Source organism: Cynocephalus volans, chromosome 18 (assembly GCF_027409185.1).
Source record: "Cynocephalus volans isolate mCynVol1 chromosome 18, mCynVol1.pri, whole genome shotgun sequence".
NCBI classification, from domain to species: domain Eukaryota; kingdom Metazoa; phylum Chordata; class Mammalia; order Dermoptera; family Cynocephalidae; genus Cynocephalus; species Cynocephalus volans.
Window position 1 is genome coordinate 12,584,783 of NC_084477.1, and position 25,945 is coordinate 12,610,727.

Sequence of the window (25,945 nt, forward strand, 5' to 3'; positions counted from 1 at the left end):
GGTATATCTAAAAATTTTGAAAACGCATCTGTAACCTGTTTTACAAAGGCAACAAAATCTCTCTAAATTCACTTATATTGACAATTTAATGATATATAATTATTAATTATGCATATAATTAATATATGTCATTTCTTTAACTAATCTGTCATTTTTACAATACACAAAGGAAAGGAAATATATGTATATATTTAAAATCCCTTTCCCTAAAATCTCTGAATAATTACAAGGCATATAAAAGCTATGAGTTTTTCCTCCTTTTGCCTTATAAATCTGTCTCTTCTTTTTCCATCTCATTAAGAGATTCGTTGCCAATAAAATTTTACTTTTATACATTCAACATTTATCAGAAGTTTTAATACTGAGGTGGACTTGATCAACTATATATTTATATCAAAGAAATTTAATATTATCAATTAATAATTAATGATATTAATACAGAAGAACTTTTTTAATTTACAGACTTATAACATAGGAAATACAAAAAATAAATTTACTTTATTTTTATTGTCTTTTAATCATTAAAATATATGACCTTGAGGTAAAATTCTGGCCTGGTAGAGTAATAGAAATATGATTTCAAGGAAAGAGAAATAATGTATATTTTTTTGCTGTTAAAGAAGACCATGTTCAAGTGTATTTAAATAAATCAAAGGTGGGCATTAAACTTATAGTCAATTGGATATTGTGAGAAGACTGGTATAACCATTTTATTTCAAAATGTCACTACTTAAAATACACTGGAAGCTATGTTCCATGCAACTATTTAAACTGACAGTAAAAAAAAAAATTCAATGTCAACCTTACAGTGTTCAAGGATATAGAAAGTTTTTCAAAACTATTGTATGAGATGCATGAGCAAAAATACTGAAGACCACTAAACTACAAGTGTTTTAATCATAATTAGATATGCAATCAGCTCAAAAGAGAAAGTCTATAAAGATCTTCTATAGCAAGATAGTCCCCCACTCTCACCCATGGAGTTTAGAGCCCTAAATCAATGATTTCTTTAAAGTCCATTATTACAATAGGGAACAAACACATTGAAAACTTATTGCTTTAAGCAAAGGACTGAACCTTCTCTAATTAGTTAAAAAAAAATCTGGATGACATATAATTCTATTTAAAATAATTCAAAATGATACTTTAGTTATAAGTATTGCATTTATTTAAAGGAACTAAAAGATCTTCAGACATCTTTTTGAAATCATCAGAAAAAGATAAGAAATATATATGTGTGTGTATATATGTGTATACATGTATGCATGTGTATATATGTACATATGTCTGTGTATATATGTGTATATATGCATATGTGTATATGTACTATGCATGTGTGCATATATATATATATACACACTTACTACTATAATGAATACGCAATGGCTTGGATTGCAATCCAGATTTCTCACTCAGCTATCAAGCTATTTGTAGGTAAAGACAGTGACTGCCAGGAATGATTCTTGCCCTATCATTCTTGTCCAGTTTCCCTTGTTTTAAATGTGCCTTTGGAAGGTTAAATCCAGAGTCCATTAGATCTGAAACATGTGACCAGCTTGCAAGCAGCTTGTCCTGTCTCCAACCTTACATCACTCTGTCCTAGTGCTGCTAGGACAAGAGATGCATGTCCTGGGATGAGATGATGTTACAAAAACAAATGAGGCTAAAGAGAAAAGCAGACTGTACAAAAGTATTTCTTATTCCTCAGGTTTACCACCTTGCCACCCTAGGCTAATGAAAGACAAATACAGGTAGGTGCAAGAGGACAGAGACTCTCCTCCACGTTTTCAGTGTCCTGTTGGCTTGTTTGCTTGCTGTAGTTGTTAGCATGACCCTTTTACACAGAAGCAGAGGTCAAGAGCACCGAGGTACTTGGCACACTTGGAGCATTAGGCGGGATTTAGAAGTTCTACTTACGCCACTCTTAGCGTCTCTAGTCTCCAAAGGGAACGTGCATGAACAGACACAGCACCGCCTTCATAATGAACGGTTCTGTTTAAAGAAACAAAAACAGCACAATTTGGAGCTCACCGTGTTTCATTCTTTGGACTCTTATTTTCCAAGCTAATTTAAAGAGAAAAGTAAATGGGAAAGCACTTGGATAAAAAGTTAACATCATACTTGGGAGGAGACAATACAGCTGGAAATAAAAATAACCAACACCCATCAGTGTAAGTGTGCCCTGAATAAACATTGATTAAAACATATTCTTTGGCTGTCATTTTCTCCCTCTAATCTCATTCTCTCTCTCTCTCCACACACACACACACACACACACACACACACACAATCTGTATCTCTGTCTCTCTCCTTTCCACCCTCCCTCCCAGCTAACAGATTTCAACAAAGTCACCTAAGTTAGGTCTGTGAAAGTGCAGTACTCAGCTATCAGTTTAACTGCAGTTTAATATATTATTTCAATACGTGCATATACTTATTTGCAGTTCTAAATTCTGTTCTAGATATTTAAAACATTTTAAAGAAATGTAAGAACACTAACTCTTAGCATTTTCATATGGCAATTTGCAATTTACATCAATCTGCCATTTATATCAAAATAAAAATATCAACAAAAAAGTCACACAAAAAAGAATGTCTTTGGATGCATACCACGTGCACCCAAATTCCAAAAGCCTCATAATAATAATTGTTTAATATTCCATACATGATGCTAAGTAATTTATACAGACTATACAAATTGATCCCTGTGCCAACCCTTTGAGATTGTTTTAGAGAAACCAAAGCTTAGGCACAGGCCCCTCTTCTGGAGTATTCACTATCTCCCTTTCTGTAGGATCCATCTCAAGCGCAACAATAACACGTCTGACCACATTTCCCCTCCTCCTCTGCCCTTTCTCTGTCTCACTGTTGCCTCTGTACATTTCCAGGGCACTCCAACCTTGCTTCCAGACCCATTTCTCCCTAGGAAGAGAGTTTGCTAAGGTCATTAAACGACCTTCATGGGACCAAATCGAATGGACTTATTTTTTTAAACACTGTAGAAACTCCTACTGTCTTAGTTTCCCTAACACCATTCTCGACTGCTTTTGTTCCTATCTGTTTAGATATTCTTTCTCATTCTATCTATTTATTATGGAACTTTTCCAATATACACAAAAGTCGAGAGAATACTATAGTAAATCCCCATACACCCAGCACACAACTTCAACAATAATCAACACAGGGACAATCTTGCTTCATCCACAACCTCTAGTGACTCCTCCACATATAATACTAAAACATTATTTGACATCATGAAATATCCAGCCAGTGTTCAAATTTCCTGAATTGTTTCACTGATGTCTATTATTTTCCCATTGCTTTTTTAATCAAGGTCCTAACAAGATGCACGTATTGGTTAGGTGTCCTAGTTTCTTTTATTCTGGAACACTTCACCTGTCCTCTCTTGCCTTCCCTTCCTGCCATTTATTAGATGAAAAGTTTGTGCCATATGTATTGAAGGACTTTCCACATTCTGTGTATTGCTGATTGCATCTCCATGGTGCTTTTTAACATGGCCTACTAAATCAGTAGTTAGATCTAGATATCTAGAAGCTTGTTCAAGTTCAAGTCCAATTTTTTGGCAAGAACATTTCAGAAATTAGTGTTCTGTCCTTCCTGCCATCACAACAGGAGATGCATGACTAGTTGTCTATTTTTTATTTTGAAAGTGATCGGTATATTCAGGATCACCCTAATCCATCCATGGTGACTTAAGAATTTTACATAAGCCAATGAGCAGTATCTACAGCAATGATCTTCAATTGTGGCTGCGTACTGTATAGTAATCACAAGGATAGCTATTAAAAATCCTTGTGCCATGCGCTTATCAAAGACTGACGAAACAGATCTGGAGTGAAGATTTTTTTTAAGTCTCCTACTGGGTGTGCTGGGAGGGGAGAAGGGAGCAGTCCCCCACATTGTAAGATGTTTACAAAATCCCCACCCTCTAGCAACTAAATGACAGCATTAGCCTCCCACCAGCTGTGACAAACAAACATGCTAAATATCCCCTCAGGGACAAAAGCTCCCCAGTGGACAAATATTGATCTAAATCAGTGGTTCTCTATCTTCTGTGATGTAGAATCCCCTGAAGGGCTTGCTAATACCCAGAGTGCTGGCCCCACCCCAGAGTTTTGGATTGAGCAGGTCTAGGTGAGTCCTAAGAACTTGTATCTCTAATGCTTTCCCAGGTGTTGCAACTGCTACTGGTCCACACTTTGAGAACCACTAACTAGCCCCCTTATTCCACCAGGGCAGTGGTTCCCAAGCTTGGTTGTATATTAGAAACACCTGGGAAGCTTTAAAAAGGCCACTGCCTACACAACACTAGAATAAGTAAATCAGAATCTACGGGTATCTGTTGAAAACTAATTAATTACCAAATACAGATACTGTGTGTGTGTATAGACACACGTATATAGACAGATACACACACATACAAACACAGAAACAGATATTTAAATCAGTCTGACCTTTACTAAAAATCTTGTACTTGGACACAAAGACAACCTTATCAGATTTGTTTAAAATAAAGATTTTTAATCATATTTTCTGATCATAACCGTGATACTATGGAATATATTTGGTCTTCATCCGTCTCCTAGCATACAACCCCTAAAATCCTTGGAATCTCCAAAGCGATGTGTCTTTTTGTATACTAATGAGTTGACAGTGATTGGCAGTACCTAGGCAGCTTCAGAATAGGGGCTGGTCCCAGGAAAAACCAAGACACGATTAGAGGGTTGGGAGGGGCAGGGGATGGAGGTTGATCACTAATGGCCAATGATGTAATTAATCATGCCAACTTAATGAACATTCCATAAAAACACAAAGGGACTGGGTTCAAGAAGTTTTCAGATAGCGAATATGTGGAGGATTGCCTATTTGATTGCCTAGACGGTGACACACCCACCTCCATGTGGACAGAAGCTCCTGCACTAGGTACCTTTTAAGACCCTGCCCTACGTATCTCTTCATCTATTTGTATCTTTTAAAATATCCTTTGTAATAAACTGGTAAAAGAGTTTCCCTGAGATCTGTGAGATGTTCTAGCAAATTCATCAAACACAAGGAGGGGGCTGTGCAAACCTCAATTTAAAGCTGGTTGGTGAGATGCACAGGCAAATAACCTGGGGCTTGCAAGTGACATCTGAATTGGGGGCGGTCTTGCTGCGGGACTGAGCCCTCAACCTGTGGGATCTGACTCCATCTCCAGGTAGGTAGTGTGGGAATTGAATGTGAGGGCAGCCAGCTCTTGTCTGCTGTGAAACTGATCACTTGCTTGGTGTGTGGGGAACCTCCCCCCACACTTGGTCACAGAAGTGACCTTCTAGTCTTCAAATCTTCTGTGTTGACTGTTGTTAAGTGAGAGAATAGAAAAAAAAAAAATAAAACACTTTGGCTTTTATTCCTATATTCTCTCAATCACCAATAAAATTTAGAAACGAATACTAAAAAGATGACAGGAAATTAACACCTTGGAAAATTAAGAGACTCTCCTAAATAATTCACAGGTCAAAGAAGAAATCAAAGTTACACCCATCTTTAAACTCATGCAAATAAATAATCATCAAGGCAATCACTTTTCCAACAGGAAAACCGAGAAGGGGAAAAGATTCTGTACAAAATTAAACAGACCCAGAGTAACAGCACCTTTGGAGCTGATCTCACAGGATTTATGCAAATGGTGGTAAAGATGCCAAAATTCAAGGAAAGATCAGTGGATATGAAAATGCAAAAAGACTCATGCAGCTCTGCGTTCAATGAAGACTATGTTTGCAATGCACCAAAACAGTGTTATAGCCACTTAGAAAAAGAAAATGTTCTTTAAAAACTGGATGTTATTATAGATATTATTTCTAATCAATTTTTTAAAAAAAAAATTCTGCCTCATAAATCAGAAAAAGTCAAAGTCACTGTCGTTTCACTAAATAGGGAATTTTAAAATATGCACAGGTAACCAACAGTATGAGCTCGTTCAACAATATTTTGAAAAATCCCAGTCTCCATGCTGTACATTATGTCTATATATCACATTATCCCCCAATATAGTACATTTTATTAAGGAACTCATATTTCAGGCTGATCACATAAAACTGCCTGAAAAGGCCCTTTAAATTTATTTTGTTATAAGTATAAATTCTTCCTATTATATCATCAATTCCATTCTCATAACTATGATAAATTGTCCACTGAAATAAAAGTAGTTAGCTATTTTTGTATTTTGGGCTATAAAATACAATTTAAGTCTTATGTCAGTTGTTAAACCACTTGTTTCTCAGTGAAAAGCAGACATGTTGACAGCTAAGATTGTTCCTTCAGAATCTGAGGCCCAGAAAAGACTATCATTAGCACATTAATAAAAGCACGAATCCTTACAAGCTCTCCACAGCCTGACACTCCAGCGTGTGTTTATAATATAATAAATTTTATAGGACATGCAATTCCAATTAGCAGACTTTAGGTCCGAATCTTAAAACACATTATTAATAAAAGATTCAATACTGCAGAGAAACCTCTCCACACTGCAAAAAAAAAAAAAAAAACATTTTTCACTCACTGTATGTGCTGCCACAGGGCATCTTTTCTAGATGACATCATAGGTATTAGCTCACTTTTTTTGCAGGGACAGAGAAGTTGATAAATCACTTTCATAGCTGATTGTTAACTTTCTGAAGATGTCACCTCCTTGAATGAAGTGACAACATCGGTGTGCAGATTGCTGAGTCTCTCTCTGTGTCGCATTTTCTTAATAATCTTTATTGGGTTACCACGAGGAAGGAATGAATGATTTCACCTATGGAGACCCCTGGGAAGCGTCTTTACACAACCAGTGTTAGCTCTGAGGTTCCATGTAGGGCGTTAAGGACTCAATAATGTTTGCTTGAACGGAATGGACTATTGTCAAGCCACCAGTATCATTTCTTTGTTGATACTCGAGGGTATAATAAGTCCTCAATTGCAAAATCACTCAGGACAAGAGGAGGAAATGAGGCCAACCTAGTCTTCACCATAAATCAGTCCACCTCAGTGCCAGCCTCCATCTCCACGCTGGCTGGTCTAACAGGAGGGTCTCGGCACTCTTAGTTTTTTAATAATAAACACTTATTATTTCACACTGTTTCTGTGGGTCAGGAATCCATAATGGCTTCACTGGGTGCTCTGGTTCTTGTGGGGTTGCAGCTGAGATGTTGGCTGAGGTTGCAGTCAGCCCAGGTTTGGATTGCGGCTAGAGGACCCACTTTCACGATGGCTCAGTCAGTCACATGGCTGTTGGCAGGAGGCTGCATTTCTTCTCTGTGCAGTCCCCTCCACGGGTCTGTGTGAGTATTTTCACAGGGTGCCATGTCCCCAGTCCTCCCACCTGCCTGCCCACCCACCACACCCAACCCCTTCTTCCCTTCAGCAGTGGTTCTCGACCTTTAGCAGGTCATGTGATCACTGAGATCTAATGAAAACCACATTCCGTAGGATCCCCCAAATCCCCCCACCAACGTTCTCTTTGTGTCCTGACCAAAAATCACAGAATGCCTTGACCCCTTGTGACCCAGCCCCTGCCAGTTCCTCCCAGCTGGCTTGAAACAAAAGTGGGGCCTCGAATATTCCCAGGCACTGATAAAAGTATCTGGATTGTTGCCCCAAATACTGCAAGCAACTGGCCTTGGCCCTGAGACAAATTCCTAAAACCTTCATATAAACTCCACACCTTGACCCCCTTTGTTGCAGACACATCCAGGTAGAACATCCCTTTCTCTCCTGTCTGGCCCGAGGATAGACTGCAACACTGTCCCTAAGTTCCCCTAATATATGCTTTGGATTAACACCCTGCCCTTCAGTGCTCTGTTTTGTGGAATCCCAACCAGCCCCATCTTGGGACGATTTGGGGCAATTTCTCATGGGAACTCCCCTGCAGATGCTTTGGGGGCAATTCCAGCCATGGGATCAGTGAGACGATACAGGGGCCCTCCCTCTAGTACAGCACACATATGCCTTTACACATCAGCATTGCTTTTCAGCCATATCTACATACTCCTTCCGCTTCTAGGAGTTCTATGTGTCAAATAAAAGGACTCTGAATATATTTGCAGACTTAAAATTCACATGCAAATCAATATTCCTTTTACTGGCATCTGCTGCAAGACACTTTGGTTTCTACTGACAAATAAACATTGTATATTGTGCACAAAATGATGTTTTGAAACATATATGCATCATGGAATGACTAAATCAAGCATATGCATATACATTACCTTTCATACTTACTGTTTTTCTGGGGCGAGAACACTTAAAATCTACTCCCTTAACAATTTTCAAGTATACAATACTTTATGGTTAACTACAGTCACCATGTTGTACGATAGGTCTCTTGCACTTAATCCTTCCATCTTGCAGGAATTTTGTACCCCTCTCCCCAACACCTGGCAACCACTTTTCTACTCTCAGCTTCTATGAGTTCAACTTGTTTAGACTCCACATATAAGTGAGGTCATACAGTATTCATCTTTCTGTGCCTGACTTATTTTGCTTAGCATAATGTCTTCCAGTTCCATCCATGTAGTCATAAATGACAGGATTTCCTTCTATTTTAAGCTGAATAGTGTTCTATTGTGTACATAGTGCAATGCACTTTCAGAGTAAAAAGACACTATAGAAAAATTCAAGCTCTGAGAAGAATGTATACATTCTATAGATTAAAAGGATACTTCTTTTCCTGACCATCTACTCCGTCTTACTTAAACCTACTTCTGAAGTCACCTGCTTCTGTCACTCATCCTTTGGCTCTCAGCACAGGGATCCAACCGTCTCCAGGTCTGTTGGGGCTGACACACCTCTCCACCTCAGACTTTCATGGTCACCAAGAAAGGGTCATCTAAAACAGGAAGGGGCAAACTTTTTCTGCAAAGCATCAGCTCATATTTTAACCTCTGTTGGCCATATTTGTTTGTGTCACATTATTTGACTCTGTTGTTATACTATGTAGGCAATATGTAGGCAATAAGTAAAAAACAATCAGTGTGTCTGTGCTGTGTTCCAATAAAACTTTACAAAAACAGGCAGTGGGCTGAATTTGACTCATCCATCAGTTTGCTAACCCCAGACCTAAAAGGTCCTGCCCACATTATGGGTAATTTTTTTTTTTTTTTTTTTTTTTTTTTTTTGGTCTTCTTCGTGACCAGCCCTCAGCCAGTGAGTGCACCGGCCATTCCTATATAGGATCCAAACCCACGGCGGGAGCGTCGCTGCGCTCCCAGCACCGCACTCTCCCGAGTGTGCCACGGGCTCTGCCCATTATGGGTAATTTTAACCTCAGAGAGATCTGGCTACATAAAATCCAGGGTCTGGAGTCTTCTAATAAGTAAATGAGAGAAAGTCCACCTTATCTACCTTGAACCACATTTCTAAATGCGGAATTAATATCAACATTGTAACAAATCCTTTTCCCCCAAAGGGAAATACAGATAAATTCATAGTGCTTAGGAGCACTTGGCTCATCTTGGAAATCTCCACCAAAAAAAAGAACAATTGGGGCATTTCTCATTTTGCTTTTGTTTCTTCAAGATAAGAAAGCCCTGAAGAAGTTAATATGTTATTTTAACACTGAAAAGCTTACTGAGCCAATTATTAATTACTATGGTCCACAGACACTTGGGCAGGGGGTCAGGGCCCCGAGTGAATTTGCTTTTTTTCTATTTTACATTTCCCATATGACTTTAAAGCAATTGGGATAGGGGATGGAGCTGTTCAGCGTCCCACTCTCTGAATGCTTCCTCATTCTGCTTTCATTTTTTTCAAGAGAGGCTAGAGTATATAACAAATGCTGAACACCAAAAGAGCAAACAGTAATGATAAACGACAATGTAATTAGTCACATCAAAGTTTGATAATGAATCCGTTACACAAGTTAGAAATAGAGAAGAGTGGTGGACCAGCCTCTGAAGACTTCCTTGCCAACTCACATCATTACTACATGCATCATTATGTAGAAAATAGTAGGGACCAAAAATGGAAAAGGAGACATTACAATGGATGCCACAGAAATACAAAGGATCACAAGAGTCTATTATGAACCACTATATACCAATGAATTTGATAACATAGAAGAAATGGATAAATTCCTGGACAGATACTATCTACCAAGATTAAATTAAGAAAAAATAGAAAATCTGAAAAGACCAATAACAAGGGAGATAACTGAATGAGTAATACAAGGCCCTCCATTAAATGAAATCCCAGGACCTGATGGCTTCACTGCTCAGTTCTACCAAACATTTAAAAAAGAAATAATACCAATTCTCTTTAGATTATTCCAGGAAATTGAGGAAGAGGGAATACTTCCCAACGCGTTTTATGAGGCCAGATTTACTCTGATTCCAAAACCTGACAAGGACACAACAAAAAAAGAAAATTACAGACTAATATCCTTAATAAATGTAGATATGAAAATTCTCAACAAGATACTAGCAAACCAAATGCAACAGCACATTAATAAGATCATTCACTATGATCAAGTGGGATTTATCCCAGGGATGCAAGGATGGTTAAACATATATAAATCAATAAATGTGACACACATTAACAGAAAGATAAAAACCATATGATCATTTCAACTGATGCAAGAAAAGCATTTGACAAAATTCATTCCTTCATGATAAAAATTCTTAGCAAATTAAATATTGGCGGCATGTATTTCAATACAATGAAGGCCCCTATGACAAATGCACAACTAACATCATACTGAATGGGGAAAAGCTGAAAGCTTTCTCTTGTAGATCAGGAATGCAACAAGGCTGCCTGCTTTCACCACTTCTGTTCAACCTAGTATTGGAAGTCCTATCCATAGCAATAAGACAAGAGAAAGAAATAAAGGCATCCAGATTGGAAAGGAGGAAGTCAAACTGCCCCAGTATGCAGACAACATGATCTTATATACAGAAAACCCTCAAAACGCCACCAAAAGACTGTTAGAACTAATAAATCAATTTGGTAAAGTTCCAGGATACAAAATCAACATGCAAAAGTCAGTAACAGATAGAAGCAAGGCTTTGGTGCTCTCTGCAGTTAGCAGGGAGTTTGAGTTGTGGAGAAAAGAGAGTGAATCTCTCTTCCCAAGGGAGAAGAGGAGAGGCACAGAAAACAGCTGTCTTGTGTGTCCTGATTCTTCCATCAAAACTGTTTAACAAACTCATCCTCCTCCCAGACCCAGGCTGAAGACATGCACAGGACATGAAGAAGGAAAGGAGGAAGAAAAGCTCTTACAGAAAAAAAAAAAAAAAAAAAAAAAAAAAAGCTCTTACAGGATAACTGCATCCTTGACCATTTGGGAGCACGACAGAGCAGCTTTAAAATCTTCCTCTCAGGTAGTGACAGAGGACATACAAATATCCTCCAAGGATATTAGTCATCCAGTTGTGAACACGGACATAAACCATGCATCATCCTCTAAGCCAGACTGAGAGACATTTAATTCATTATATCAAGCCCATTTCATGCCTTATCAATTATTTACAACTAAAGCTCATTAAATCATCATAATATTAAAAGGGGCATGGAGGTAAAAATATTGTCATGCACACACACAGCACAGCTTCTGCCTCCTGAGTCACATTCTGGAAAACAAACGTAGCAATTATTTCCAGGTAGTGTCAGCAACTGTGACTTCATTGTCCTGAATTTGAAAGGGTCAAGGCAGAGCAAGTATATGCTAAAACTAATGCCTGATAAGGTGGGAGAAGAACAGCCTTTGTCCTGTCTGTCTGTCTGTCTGTCTGTCTGTCTCTCTCTCTCTCTCTCTCTCTCTCTCTCTCTCTCTCTCTCACACACACACACACACACACACACACACACACACACACACACACTCATACACACACACTCATACACACACACACACCCCAGGAACACTCTCCATCCCCTTCCTTATTTTTCTCCATTGATCTTATCACATTACACATTTTTTTCTCTGCATACATGGGTGTGTCTGTGTGTGCATTTATAAATAAACATATTTATGTTTTTATTGCCATATATCCCCACTAGAATAAACTCCTTGAGAAGAGACTTTGCATCTTTTTAAATAGTACTGTAGCCCCAGCACCCAGAACATGATAGTCACTCCACACATTTTTATTAAATGAATAAAACTACTTACGAGCTATGTAGCAAACCTGTTTTTAACATACAAATCACACTTTTCAAACAACAGTTCCCTAATATTGGTTTCCAAATCAGAGGTCTCAAATAAACAGTTCCCTAATTTGCCCATTTTAAGAATTATTCATGGAATAGTATGACATGCTTTATTCACATAGAACATACTTAATCCATAAATGTGTGTGCACATAAAGAAAATGTCTGTTGATATTTTATTATAGTTGCATGGAATTATGGATGGAAATAATGAGATACAATCCAGGGAAAAAATCTGGAACAGAAAATACTCTTCATATGAAATATTTCGTGCTTGAAATAAAATTTTGGGCCTCCAGAGTGAAAGTCTATTTTTTTTTTTTTTTTTTTTGTCTTTTTGTGACCGGTAAGGGGAGCGCAACCCTTGGCTTAGTGTCATCCGCACCGTGCTCAGCCAGTGAGCACACCAGCCATTCCTATATAGGATCCGAACCCACAGCGGGAGCGACGCTGCGCTCCCAAGCACTGCACTCTCCCAAGTGCGCCACGGGGCCGGCCCCTATTTTTAAAGCAATAATTAAAACACCACATTGCATCTGACAAATCCCTTGCCAAAGCCCAGAACCACTTTCTCCTTAACTTATTCTGCTTTACTATTTGAAGGTTTAAGAGCTAAGAAATTATGACACTACAGTTAATACTCAAGAGATCTCCAACTTCTACCTGTCTGCTCAGAACGACTATAGATTATATTCTTACTATTTTTATCATTGTTTAGACAAGTTGTACACCAGTCGTTTTAGAGCTACATATATGTCTTCATGGAAAATCCCAAGCAACTTAAAACGACAGTGATGCAGTGTTTCATGAACATGTCCGAATTCCATCCACAAAGTCAACATGGGCAGGAAGTGTGGGAACATATATGTTTAGTGTAACTTTGATAGGCTGTGCTCTCCGATTCAATGCCATGTAATTGAATGTGCCCTTCATGCTAAGAGTTCTATGAATATTCTTCATGAGGGTGATAGGTAACCACATACACAGACGTACCTAATGTAAAGAGGAAGGAAAAGATAATACTATTGGTATCTGGAATTATAGAGCCCTTCATTGAACTGTATTTCCAATAGCTACAATTATAGTTATGCATATTCAACAACTGTCCATGAAACCAATTGTCCATGAACCAACAGGCATGAGCAGGTTGACAAGTCCATTCAAGAACACAGCATTTATGACCCAAATATTCCTAAACTTCTCAGAAGTAAACGTCTCCGGCCATCTCCTTAATCATTTCCACTACATCTTACAACAAAACTGATTTGACTTCAGTCATTGAACTTAAATAACTGAAATACAATTAATGAGTACAGCCAGATCATAATGACAGCAAAGAGCTATGAAATAAAAAAATTAAATGTATCTCTTTGGAACTTCTCCAGTGTTCAAATCGCTGTCCAAAAATCACTTTTTTTTACTCCGTTTTTAATCAATTAAAATATTATTTTTAGGTGATCATGATGAGTTTATTCCCCAGCACAGATTCATATCAGTAGAGGACATGCTGCCTCTGGGCTGAGCTATCCTGTGCATCCCCCAGCTCTTGGCTTCCATGACCAGCTTCCCTGGTCTTCCCAGTTTTCTATTTAACGAGTCAAGGACTGAAGACTTAAAAGACTCAGGTATGCATAGGAGAGTGGGTCCAAGGCAATACTAAAATATCTTCAAAATTTCCCCCAGCTTTTTCTCCAATAATAACTAGCTGTAAAGGACTTTCATTGATGCAGTTCAGCCTCTCTTTCTACACAGTCTTCATTCTATCATACTTTTTTCCCCACATGCCCAGGGTCCCTCAAACTTTTGCATCATACCTAGCTAAATGTGGCCTCTTCAGTTTAAACAATAGGGATAACAGCAACAATAAAAAATTGTTAACCTCTTAATATGCACCAAATATTTTACGTAATTTTATTTACTCTTTACAACAGCCCTGTGAAGGAGAAGGTATTATTTAACTTGCACCTTACAAAGGAGAAAGCCAATGTTTATAGCAACTAACTAAGTCACCTGCACGAGTAAATACAGCTGGGAAGGGACAGAGCTGGGCCCCAGACCCAAATCTGTTGCTCTAGAGTCCATTCCCTTAACCCCAGATCTCTACAGTGTCTGTAGAAAGTGCTAGAAGAGCTCTTAGAATCACTGGTTCTAAGTCTTCCATTTAATAAGTCAGACACTGAAGACCCAAAAGATTCTGGCACAGCCTCGTTTTACCCCTGGCTCCCCACTAAACTATCATTCTGACTCTCAGGCTAAACCTTCTTCCTCTTTCCACGCCCTAAATATCAGTGTTCTGTACGATTCCATCCTTAGCCTCCCATCTGCTTAGTCTATCCCAGGGCTTCCCAGACTTTTTAAAGCAATGACCAAATTGATGGACATATCCCCCTAATCACGGCTGTCCATCTGAAGGAATGTATGATAGACCCCCATTCCTTCAACTGTCCCCATGCACTTGTAATTCATATCCAACCCAAGCTTTCCTAAAGTTAAAGACTCAGAAATCCCCAGTTCCTGCTTTCTATCCCACAGGCCCTCTGCACTCAGCTGTGCCCAAAGTTTAACTACATCTTCTTACCAAATATGTCCCCTTTCCTACAACCCTGCACTATCTCTCTCTCCCAGAGGCGGAAACATCAGACCTCCCTGGATTTGATATGTTCTCTTACAGTTCACATCTAGTTTCCTCCCAAACCCATCAATGTCACCTGAAATGTCTATGGTTCAGGTGGTCCTCTCCGTCCTGATGGCACTCTCTGGTTCAAGTTCTTATCTCTTGTCCCATGAAAACGGCTACCCCAGCCCTCTCCTGCTTGTTTCTCTGACAATCCCCTCTCCCCATCTCGACTCTAAGCTCCTCTTGCCAGAGTTATTCTTTTAAAGGAGATCTGACAATTCCACCCATCCCCAACCCCTGCCTAACCACCTCAGAGGAAAAGCCCACCCATGGGACCACACTGAGGACCCTCCCAGAGCTGATCAAACCCTCTCTCCCACCTCAAGGAATGCCTTGCATTCCTCTTCCCCCATCACCCAAAAATAACTGCTGTCCCCAGAACGTACTGCCATCCGCCTGGGCTTCTTACATCTACCCTTCCACTTGGAATTCATTCCTCAAACTAACCACCCTTTGAAATCCCCTTCATCTTTTATATAAATGCCATTAACACCATCAACATCTTCTTGACCTACTAAAAACAGCCCATTGAGCGGAGGGGATTTTTCCAGGCTCTGCGTTCATGCTGCACCATAAGCCAGAGCTGCCTACTGAGAGCGGGGTGACTAGTACCCAGTACCCAGTGTCACTGTGACTTTTCTTGAGGTTATACAGCGGGTCAAATGATTATTAATTCCCTAAATGTACCCTATATCTTTTTATTAAATTACAATAATAAATATCTATTAAATAATATTACCTAACTGTCTATGTTGGTATTGGGAGAAATATTTACTAAAAGAGTTAAAGACACATAACAAAACTTCTCTCATTGTAATCTCTTATTTATGTATTCATCTTACTACCTATCGATTAATTTGCAATCAAATCACCCTAAATATTTCTAAGGTTTTTAATATTTGTGTACTTTTCCTAGTGGATCCAGACTAGTTAAATCTTATCTCAATGCCAAATAATATTAACATGAGAGACATACTATATAACATAAAATAGAAAAAGAGGTCGATTTTATTATCTATGTCAATAAATGGGAGATAACAGAAATGGGTACTGAAATTTTGTGCAATTTGAGAACTATGACTTTGAAACTGAATTGGAGACTAAACATTGTAGAAAATGAATGAATCAACACTAATGAACATTTAATGGAGTTTTAAGTAGTTTAATGTGACGTATTCACTCCTTTCTCTCAGTTTATTTTGTCCAATGCTTCTTAGTGTGTTGAAATGACACAGAATTTTTCAGCTCTTCTATTAACAGGTAATAAAAACATAACATAAAAAAACTTCTAAGGAGACCAACCAATGGATCACTTCAGTGCACAGATGAATGTCAGTGGCCCGTCTTGTATTATGCTAATGGCCTGAATAGACATAACCTTAATTTTTTAAAAAATTACATCAAGGCAAAAAATGCAAAGCTTAATGCCCTGGGCTCGAGTACCAACCTCCGCTGCTCTTCACCGTGTTCTCCTGAAGGGACAGTGAGACATTCGTCCATGTGTCCATGCAGCAACCTCAGGACGTCACCACCAATCAGGTACCCTGGAGGATTAAAAAACATTCACATTTGAACTATCAAGGTCACGTGGATCGCTGGACAGATCTTCATCGGGTCTAATCTTCTACTTTCATAGACAGAGAATGAGAAGTCTAGTGAGACAGAAGTCTCTGGCCAAGGTCCCAGAGATGACGGGTGCGAGCTGGTCCCTCTGAGTCCCAGGCTCGAGTCCTGCAGTTAGTGACATTCCCAGCAGGCCACATGACCTCAACCACACATCTTCCGTCCCATATACAAACACGCATGGGATCAGATTCGAACCTATTTAAGCGAGAATAACCACAACAACCCTGTGGCATCAACATTATTATGAACCAGCGACAAAGCACCTCCCATCAACATGAGAAATCTTGACATGAGCCTCACTGAGCAATACCCCGAGGCCAAAACACTGGAGAAAAACACCCCCAGAAAGCCAGCACATAAAATACACACAAATAAGGTGAAGGTGACGATAGCATAAAAGTAAAGAAAGATAATCTAACCCAAGCTTCACTTTTAAATAGCAACTGAAACGAGATTCTTAAATGTCATGCATCTGAATGACAGAATATTTTGACACAAAAAAAATGCTTTAATTAATAATCAGCTCCTTATCACAATTCCAAAGATGACTGTCAACTCTGCATCAGGGATGAGCCCTCTAATTGCAATGGAGTTTTTACCTTGGGCTGCTTCACTCCCCGAGCTAATGGGGGCCACGCTCCAGAGGGTCTGCTGGAAGGCAGCGTCCACGTGCAAGCTGTCATTGCCATAAGACAAGTGCTGTATCAAGAGGCAAGAGAAAACACGGCTTCAGGCTCTGGTAAACCTTAATATGTAAGTGCTCCTGGCAAATCAAATTTAACATTGCAGATCTGGAAATGTCCAGAGAGAGAGAACATCTATTTCAACCCTGTCACTCAAACATCAAAAGACCAGCAGGAAAAAGAAATAAAAATTCCTATTAGACTTTAAATATTTTTCTGCTTCATTCTAAGAACTCTAGTATAGGCTGGTTTTTAGAAAATGCACAAACAAATAACAAATATACTAAATAAATTTGTTTGCAAAAAGAGACTTTCCGTTTTAAGGCTTAGTGTTGGACAAAATGGTACAGAAGGTGGGCACTTAAAATTATAATTAGATGTTCTACCTATCACACCGTGACAGTTTTTCAACAATGACATAGGTGAAATCTACTAGACCAATGTCTTCATTTTATGGCATCCTTTAGGAACTGTTATCTGCAATTTGATATAACAGCCGTTAGATGGTAATATTTCCTAAGAGCGATCATTAGTCAGGATAATAAATTTCCTCCAAAATTCAGATATTACAAATGTCAGATATTCCGTTTTAAAAAATAGAAATGTATGAAAATAAATATCACCTTTAATATCTTTGTGAGCCATCATGTATTAATGATCGAGTGTTAACTAAGGAAAATGAAATTATGAATACAGCCAAATGCCTTACTTATTTTACTAACCACTGGTTGGTGGCCTCTGACAGCTCAAACATACATAGAACAGCCACCTGTATTCTTGGAGTCTTCTCAGTAAACATCACCACTATCCCTGTAATGTTTCTGCAACACTTTCCCGACGCTGATGATAGCCTAAGCTTTTAAAGACTTTAATCATACAGAAATTTCCCAGAAATCTGACCATCCGAGTTAGATGACAATCAGTCATGGCCTGATGTAGTCACCTGAATGTACTCTACAGCCTTTCAACATGCTAGGGGTCTCTTTTACTTAAATATGCTATTCTCAGGTCACCTTCAAGAATAGGTTTTTCATTCTCTTTCTCTTAAAAACAAAACCAAAGACACATTTGACATTGTGGCATATACAGTAAGCTTATCAGTAATTTTTCCAATCAATAAGATGAAAAGTTTACCATGAATAATGTGAGATTTAGCAATAATTTGCTCATACCCCTTTCCTCAGTCCCAAGTGGCTTCTCGGTCTTACCCAGCTGAGATGCCTGTATAGACTGGATTTCTTGTCCAAGATCTTAAAATTCTTTAATTGTTTACAAATAAATCATATCCCAGCTGCTTCCACAAATAAGCAAAATATATTTTGCTTCATGGTCATTATCACACGATGCAATTATTTGGCTTATGTATCTTTCTCCCTCTTGTAAGCTCTCTGACACGTGTTCACAACTCTATCCCTAGCACCCAGCAGTGTAATTGAATAAGCAAGCATGTGGAGAGCCCACCAAACCTTTAAAATCAACGTAGTATAAATTTAAAAAAATTTTTTAAGTTATTCCATAAATATTCCTATTTCAATGATTTAGTGAAAAAAGGAATACATACACAAATATGTATACATATACACTTGTAAAACCATATGAGTTTACCAAACAATCTGAAACAATTCAAAATACCAATGCTTCTATTCTCTCTTTGAAACCAAGTGAAAGCTAGTACCATATGATAGATTATCATCATTTGTTAATTCATCACGGGTTCATTGAATGTACATCGTATAAAGCATGGTGCCAAATATTAAGAGAGTGCATTCTCCACCCTAAATGTGCTTGTAATCTTGTAGGGAAGGAAAAATATATACACAAAATGCTGTGAGTCAGTGTTGGAAAAATGGAACATTTTGGTCAGGTTCCGTTGCCTCGGAGCCGGTTCAGGGTCGTTCAGTAAACATTTGTGTGTGGGGGTGGAATAAGTGCACCTGCAAGGTGGTGCCGCTTTGGCTGGTGTTTACTGCCTCAGGCTCTGGCCCTGTGCAGCCATGTTTTTTCCAGACCTGCAGCTTCCAAGTACCTTGTGGCCAGTTACCGAGCTTAATGACCTGTGTGAAGGGGTCTGGTGACCCAGCCTGGCGTGGAGGGGTCTGGTGACCTAGCCTGGCATGTGAAGTGTTTGTGACCCAGTCTGTGAATTGGCTTGAGGGGTCTGGGAGCTCCAGACCCAGGCCTAGCTCAACCATCATCAGCCCAGTCAGTGCAGGATTACCGGCAGGTAAAAGAGCCACGACAACTAGCGTGGTCACCTAGCTTTACAACTGGCTTCATGAACAGGATTAAGAGCTAGACAGTTGGCACTGTGAGTAGGATTCCAGACAATAGCCTTTGTCATAGCCAGACAGCCACTATATAAAAAATGTGTGAATTGCAATCAAAGCTCTACAGGAATTGTAAGAAGAGAACACTCCAGCATACATGGTTAGAGCAGAGTTCCTTGCACTGAGCCGCAATGAACAGGTGGCATTTCCACAGGAGAGGTGGGATTCCTCGGGGGATTAGTGATTTTCAGTAGGATCTCCAAGCCTGGGACTCCTACTATCTATAAATAAGTTTATACATGCATTGGATTTGGGTACATGTATTAATAATGTTAATGTGTTAAGTGTAAATATTTAAAACAACCCAAATTTGGGGGAAATCAGTTTGAGGATTTTCATTTTCATATATCAGAAACCTTGTCACTGGGAGTGGCCTAGGCCCCCCTGCAGTCTAAGAAACTGATAAACAAGAAAACCATAAAAATATGAAAATTTCAGTCTGTTGGAGAAAGTCCTAAATATGCTCTTAAGATCATATGACAGTCATCTAAAGTTATTTAAATAATATTCACTCTTCTGAAGAAAATATTCTCTGGGCCTAACTACTTTAGATGCTTTTATTTAATTTTGCTACTTAAACAGCAAAGAGAAATCTAAGAAAGAAAAACATCAAGTCAGGCCTATGGTATTAAATATCCAGAATGCCGTAACAGTTCCAATGACTGAAACTAAGATGAGTTGTCCTTACAGCAAAAATAGATGTTGGCAGTTTGAAAGCAAAGTTGGTCTTAGGCTGAAATACATGGCTACTATATAATATAAGAGGTCAATAAGCTTTATCAGGCTGCCATTGGGGTCCAGAACCCCCAAGCCATTAAGAATTCAACCCTTAAATGAGGCAACTGTTCATTCATTTATTTCTCTCTTATGAAATGTCAGATACTTGGGCCCTGGTGATCCAACATTCTGAACAGATTATCATCCAAAGGCAGGAAACACAAGTCAACAAGTCATATGACCCCTCAGGCTTCAGTTATTTCTTCTGAAAAAACAAAAGTACATGAGGGGCATTGAAATGAATGCTCTTTCCAAACGTAATATTCTATGATTCCAACACCTGAGCCACAGAAAGGGGAAAAAGCAAATTAATCAAAAACGAATTGGTTGATATAATAAATCACTTTAAAATATTTATGATCGCTATCTTTTAAGTTATCCTCAAATTTATGCAAGTCGAGGCAATTCAGCAATTTATTATGCAATCAAAAGACCTTTGTATTTCTTAGAAATTAAGAGGTGGGAAGGAGAGAAGTAGAGCAAATTTTTATGAATCCTAGAATAGCTTTCTTTTAAACGTTTTTATCACCCATTAGAATGAAGGGTTCTGCTTTTCCTAATTTATTTTCAATCAGTTGTTTGGTGATGTATTTATGGATCTTAAAAACTCTGTTTCAAAAAGTCACCTGATCAATAGAAAATTAGTTGGAAATCAATGTTTCCAGTACAAACAATCTAACCCATGAATGGAAACCTTGGTGTGCATAGTGGGGTGATTTTACATCAAACACATAAAAATTCTTTTGTATGCTTTACCTTACTTTGTTTAGCCTGAAATGGATTCACTGTCAGTCAAACTCACTTGGCCATGTTTTCTCTATTTAAATTGTGCATTTCTCTTATACTTATAAGCTGCTTTGCTAAAGCCTTCCTTAAAAGAAAACAGAATTTCCAATAGAGGCAAAAGAATTTATTTCCTTTTGGATATTCCTGAAAAGAGCATTAAGCTATCCTTTCATATTAGAATACAAAACAGCAAAAATGAGAAAAGACATTACTTGGGTGAGTAGTTTGCAACCATGTTTAGAAATAAGACCCTTTATTCCTTGGAAATCCTTTTCTGATGTCCAAGACTGAAAGCGGACCAGGGTGGAGCCATCCTGGGTGGAGCCTGGAATTCTGGTGCGAACCACAGCGCCCCCTTCCGGCTCAAGGCAACTCCGCAGAGGACCAGGAGAAATGAGTCCTTTAAGTCAGTTTTAATCAATCTGGCATTCCAATAGTCATAAGCCTTATTAGTGTACCGAATGTACAATTAAACAGTTTAACCTCAGCTTAATCATCCCTGTTAGCGGTGGCCAAATAGACCTTCATCGGTCAGTAGACACCAAGCTGCAAATGTTTATTTTTACTAGTTAGTTTTAACTCATTTGTTTTCAGACAAATTTTTTAGCTTATATTTAACCGCACCAGCATCTTCTCAGAATTGCTTTCCCGTGATAGACAGATCTTTATTTAAAATCACCTAGAATACTCTCCTCACTTTTCCCTTCCCAACTTTCTCTTCATCTGGTTAAATATCTGCAGTTTCTTTGACTACTCTTAAAAGGCACAAATCTCACTTCCCAGGTAAATAAGGAGGCAATGTTTACATGCCCGTCACAGAGCTAAGAGCCTGGCTTGGATTTAAGCATTCATTCCCCTAACACCTTACGAGTCAAGTTCTTTATTATCCCATCCTGCAGATGAGGAAACTGAGGGTTTCAAGAGGTTACACGATTGGCCCAGGCTCGTACTCAACAGGCTTGGACTCATCAGGCTCTGTACTAATAAATGAATATATATATACACAGCCAGTTATTAGGGTTTAGTTATTCAGGGTTTAGTACATGGATTATTCTAGCTGCATCTGTCTGTTCCAAACTCCTCTTACCACCTCATTTCTTGCCCTTCCATTTTCTCTAGATCCTTTTCACAAAGTCCACCATGTAAGTCCTTGAATCCACTGCCCTCAAACTCTATAAAACCCCTACTAATCAACCGCAGTGAAAATGTGAGACAATAATTAACCAGCTCTATACCCATAGAAACTTCCTGTGGCATCTCTAACTATACTGTAACATTTACGTACTGTCTCATAGTATTCTCATACAACTCCATGTGTTTGGTTTGTTTCCTCCACTAACTCTTTAAAGACAGAACCATGTGTAAAGCATCCTTGGTCTTTCCTGTTGTTGCTACTATATGCTGGATAAACAATAAAAACATTGACTTCATTACCCAATGAAAGTGAAATTTTAACAACCTGGTTGGCTGCTCTTTTGTAGCTGCATATATAAAAGGTTAACAGGAAAGAGAACTTAAGTAATTGGCTACAATGTAGCTGGGAAATTATTTGTCAATTTGAATTAATCATGAGGTTTATCTATTTTCAAAGTTAACAGAAGGTGAACTTCATGTGATATTATTATTATTGCTATTACTTGTATAGTGCTTTTTAATTCAAAGCAGATTCAAATTCATTATCTCTTGTCTCCTTACAATAACCTTGGCATTAGATAGTTTTATTAGCATCAACCCCATTTTACAAATGAGGATGCCAGAATTCAGATTTATGTATTAGAAGCCCTGGCCTCTGTGAGGTTCCAGATTTTCTTCTCCTTTAGTGCGTGATGATGCCATCCTGTCAAAGAAACTCTACTATATAGCAGAAAGTACAAATTGTATAACAAGAGAAGAAATGCATCCTTCCGTCAAAGTCAAAATAAGGTATGTGTAGAATCTGTATGTGGAAAAGAGTGCTTGAATTATTTCTACTAAGTACAACTCCAAATGCACATCTCCTGATCAAAATACCTCATCCTAACATCCACAGTACATGCACGTAGCAAGGACTTAATAAATGCTTGCTTTACAATCTGAGCACCTATATTGTCCTAGAAATTTGCACGATGACTGTTTCTACCCACATCGGTTAAGAGACAAAAGCAGAGAAATGCTCCAGGCCTCCCCATGGCTATGCAACATCAAACACTCCATGTAATTTAATAGCCCCTGTCAGTTACATGAGGCACCTTTTCCAGGTCTTCTGACCTAGGTCCACAAAGCAAGTGAAACAACACTGTTCTTCCTAGAAATGTTTCAAAAATGAAACTCAATGTGTTGGTGAACTGCAGCTGACTGACAACAACCCCAGACCCTCCTTATTTCTACCCAGGTACTAACCACTTACCTCATCCTAAATCAGTTACACTCAAATAACATTTTGATGCATGGCAGTGGCCATACACTTTCTGTAACCCATGGTGTGCTTTTACCTGCCACATGCTCTATTTGTGATTTTTGTTTCAATTGTCATCCATCGTGATGCCTGGGAATATTTTTTAATGTAGATATTCACATAAAGTTTATAATGCCCCATTTCATATTTGTTTAATCACTTATCTAACCTTAAAATAAGAAGAATATTTTGTGCTGGAATCCTTCCCAATTTCCATTGATTTCAACGCTCTGTGAACTTCTGAACAGGATTATTCTTTAGCAAAACTATGACTCTTAAATAAGTTAAATTAAATACATATTGGTCTCACCACAAAAATTAAAAATACATTCAATGATTAAATATAAACTTCTTTCTTCGTTTTCCCATTTTCAGCCCCGACCCTTGCAGTGTCAATGACAGACTTCAACTGTTTTTGATTGTCTATTTCCTCTTTCTTAACAAGGCAAGTGTTTCTCTCATAATAATTTGTTTTCATTAATACCAAAATAGGTGGTCACAACCTCATTAATACAGCCTTTTCATTGGGCCCAAATTAAAAACCATGAAAATTTTGAATTCCTGATTAGACTGCATTTACATCCTGTTAATAAAATAATCCAGAAACAGGCACTACCAATATCATGAACATACATATCAAGGTCATGAAGAAAGCCTGTTTAAGTAAACCCAGTAAGCCACATTTCCACACATGACAAATTATTCTTTTGTTGAGAGAGTTATTTATAATTTGTCTAATAAAGATACAGGCTTGTTTGTAAGCAATTTTCCTGGATAGTTTGCAATACCAACCTTAAAGAGACCATTTTATTGACCTGCCATTTACCATATCACTGAGTACCTGATCCTACTTTGCACACTTACCAAGTACCTTTCGGAGGACACACTAACTAAGATGAGGTCATCTCCCACCCGCACCTTTTCTCCTTCTGATCTCTGCTTGGAGGCAGGATGGATGGTCCACCAGCAAGCCTCACCTACAGACAGATTGAAACACGAAACACAGAAGCGCCTCTTAATTTAAAATAGATTTTCTTTGCCAGTGACTCCAAAACAAAAGAGAGAAATGCAACAAGTCTTCAAAATCAGTTTCCTTAAAATGTAATTGCACCGTTCAGACAACTTGCAGAAATTTGAAATTTAGTGCACATAAATGTCTTAAACCATGAAAATCAAAAGAATTAAGCCATGTTAGCTTAGGATAAGACACACTGAAATACAAAGACTGGTCTCAGAGAAACTGGGTGTGACATTTGGGGAAGGTTGGTGTCTTTTTCCCCCCACTAAGAATTGCTTAAAAGGAATATTTATTTATGCTAACATAAGACCAAATTCACCAGTCACACTGATCTGAGTTCATTTTTTATACAATCCCATGTTATTACCCTGTTCGCACTGCTCGCTGTAAAAACGTCTAGTTTTTTGCCACTTGATTTTCAAAAGGACTTAGGGTTTTGTGATATGACAGCTGCATTATAATAATTTTTTAAAAATCTCTCAGTACTCTAAAATTTACTATCCTGCCCCTTTTTTTCCTTGTTTTATATTGTTACTTTGGAGTGTAGGTGTTTCTATTAATATAAGGGTAAAATATAAGAGAATCCTACTGTAGGACACATTAAAAAAAGATCTGGGTATAGATCAAATCGAACCATGAGTCCACTCTTCATTCTATAGTCCCACTAAGTTATAACCTGAAGCACACAATTCTTCAATCTGTTCATAGTTCCTTCCATTGGTAAAGGGCCATGAAAATCAACTGCATTGTATAATGATAAATACAAAAAAAAAAATTTTTAAATAAAGTTTAATTATTAAAAAAATTAAAAAATAAAACCTAAATGTAAGTTGTATCCAAAAATGAGAATAGTGCATTAGTGATATCTGTTATCTAAGAATTATTATTCTCTCCCAGTGCCCGGATATATTATTCTTCTAGAAAACTTTTTTTCTCTTGACTAATTCCCTAATACCAGAATGGACTTTTTGTGTTTTTGTTCACTGGGGTTTCTCCAGCTCCTACTAACATATTATAGGTACTCAATAAAAATTCATTTTGCACGAATGAGTGAATGACTCATCAAGTGATATTTTTTCAGCATTCTGACCGTCAGTACGTAATCTATGCCTGAGCTGCTTTTCTTACATAAACCATGGTCTCACTTGAATGTCACCTGGCACCTTGTCTTTGTTCACCAAATGCACCTTTTTAGAGTTGTGGGTAGTTTATATTCATTCACTCAAACACGTGTAGTGCAGCCACCATTTGCCAATCATTGCTTTAGCAGCTCAGGATACATCAATAAACAAGGCAGAAAAAATTATCTGTCTTGTGAGTCCAATTCTGATGAAGGCAGACAGACCACAAATGATAAATCTAATAAATAATTCAGTAATTCAGAGGAAGGAGAGAACTACCAAAAAAAACAGAGTAGCATAAGGAAAT

General features: G+C 38.2%; 1 protein-coding gene across 1 annotated transcript in view; it reads right to left on the minus strand.

Moving 5' to 3' along the window:
* RYR2 (ryanodine receptor 2) overlaps positions 1–25,945 on the minus strand; it is a 448,094-nt gene that overhangs the window by 329,013 nt on the left and 93,136 nt on the right. The window contains exons 8-11 of the mRNA XM_063082911.1: positions 24,364–24,476; positions 17,092–17,191; positions 16,314–16,410; positions 1,918–1,992 (exon numbers count right to left, since the gene is read on the minus strand). Coding sequence (XP_062938981.1) covers positions 1,918–1,992; positions 16,314–16,410; positions 17,092–17,191; positions 24,364–24,476 — 385 coding nt within the window. The remainder of the gene's footprint in view (positions 1–1,917; positions 1,993–16,313; positions 16,411–17,091; positions 17,192–24,363; positions 24,477–25,945) is intronic.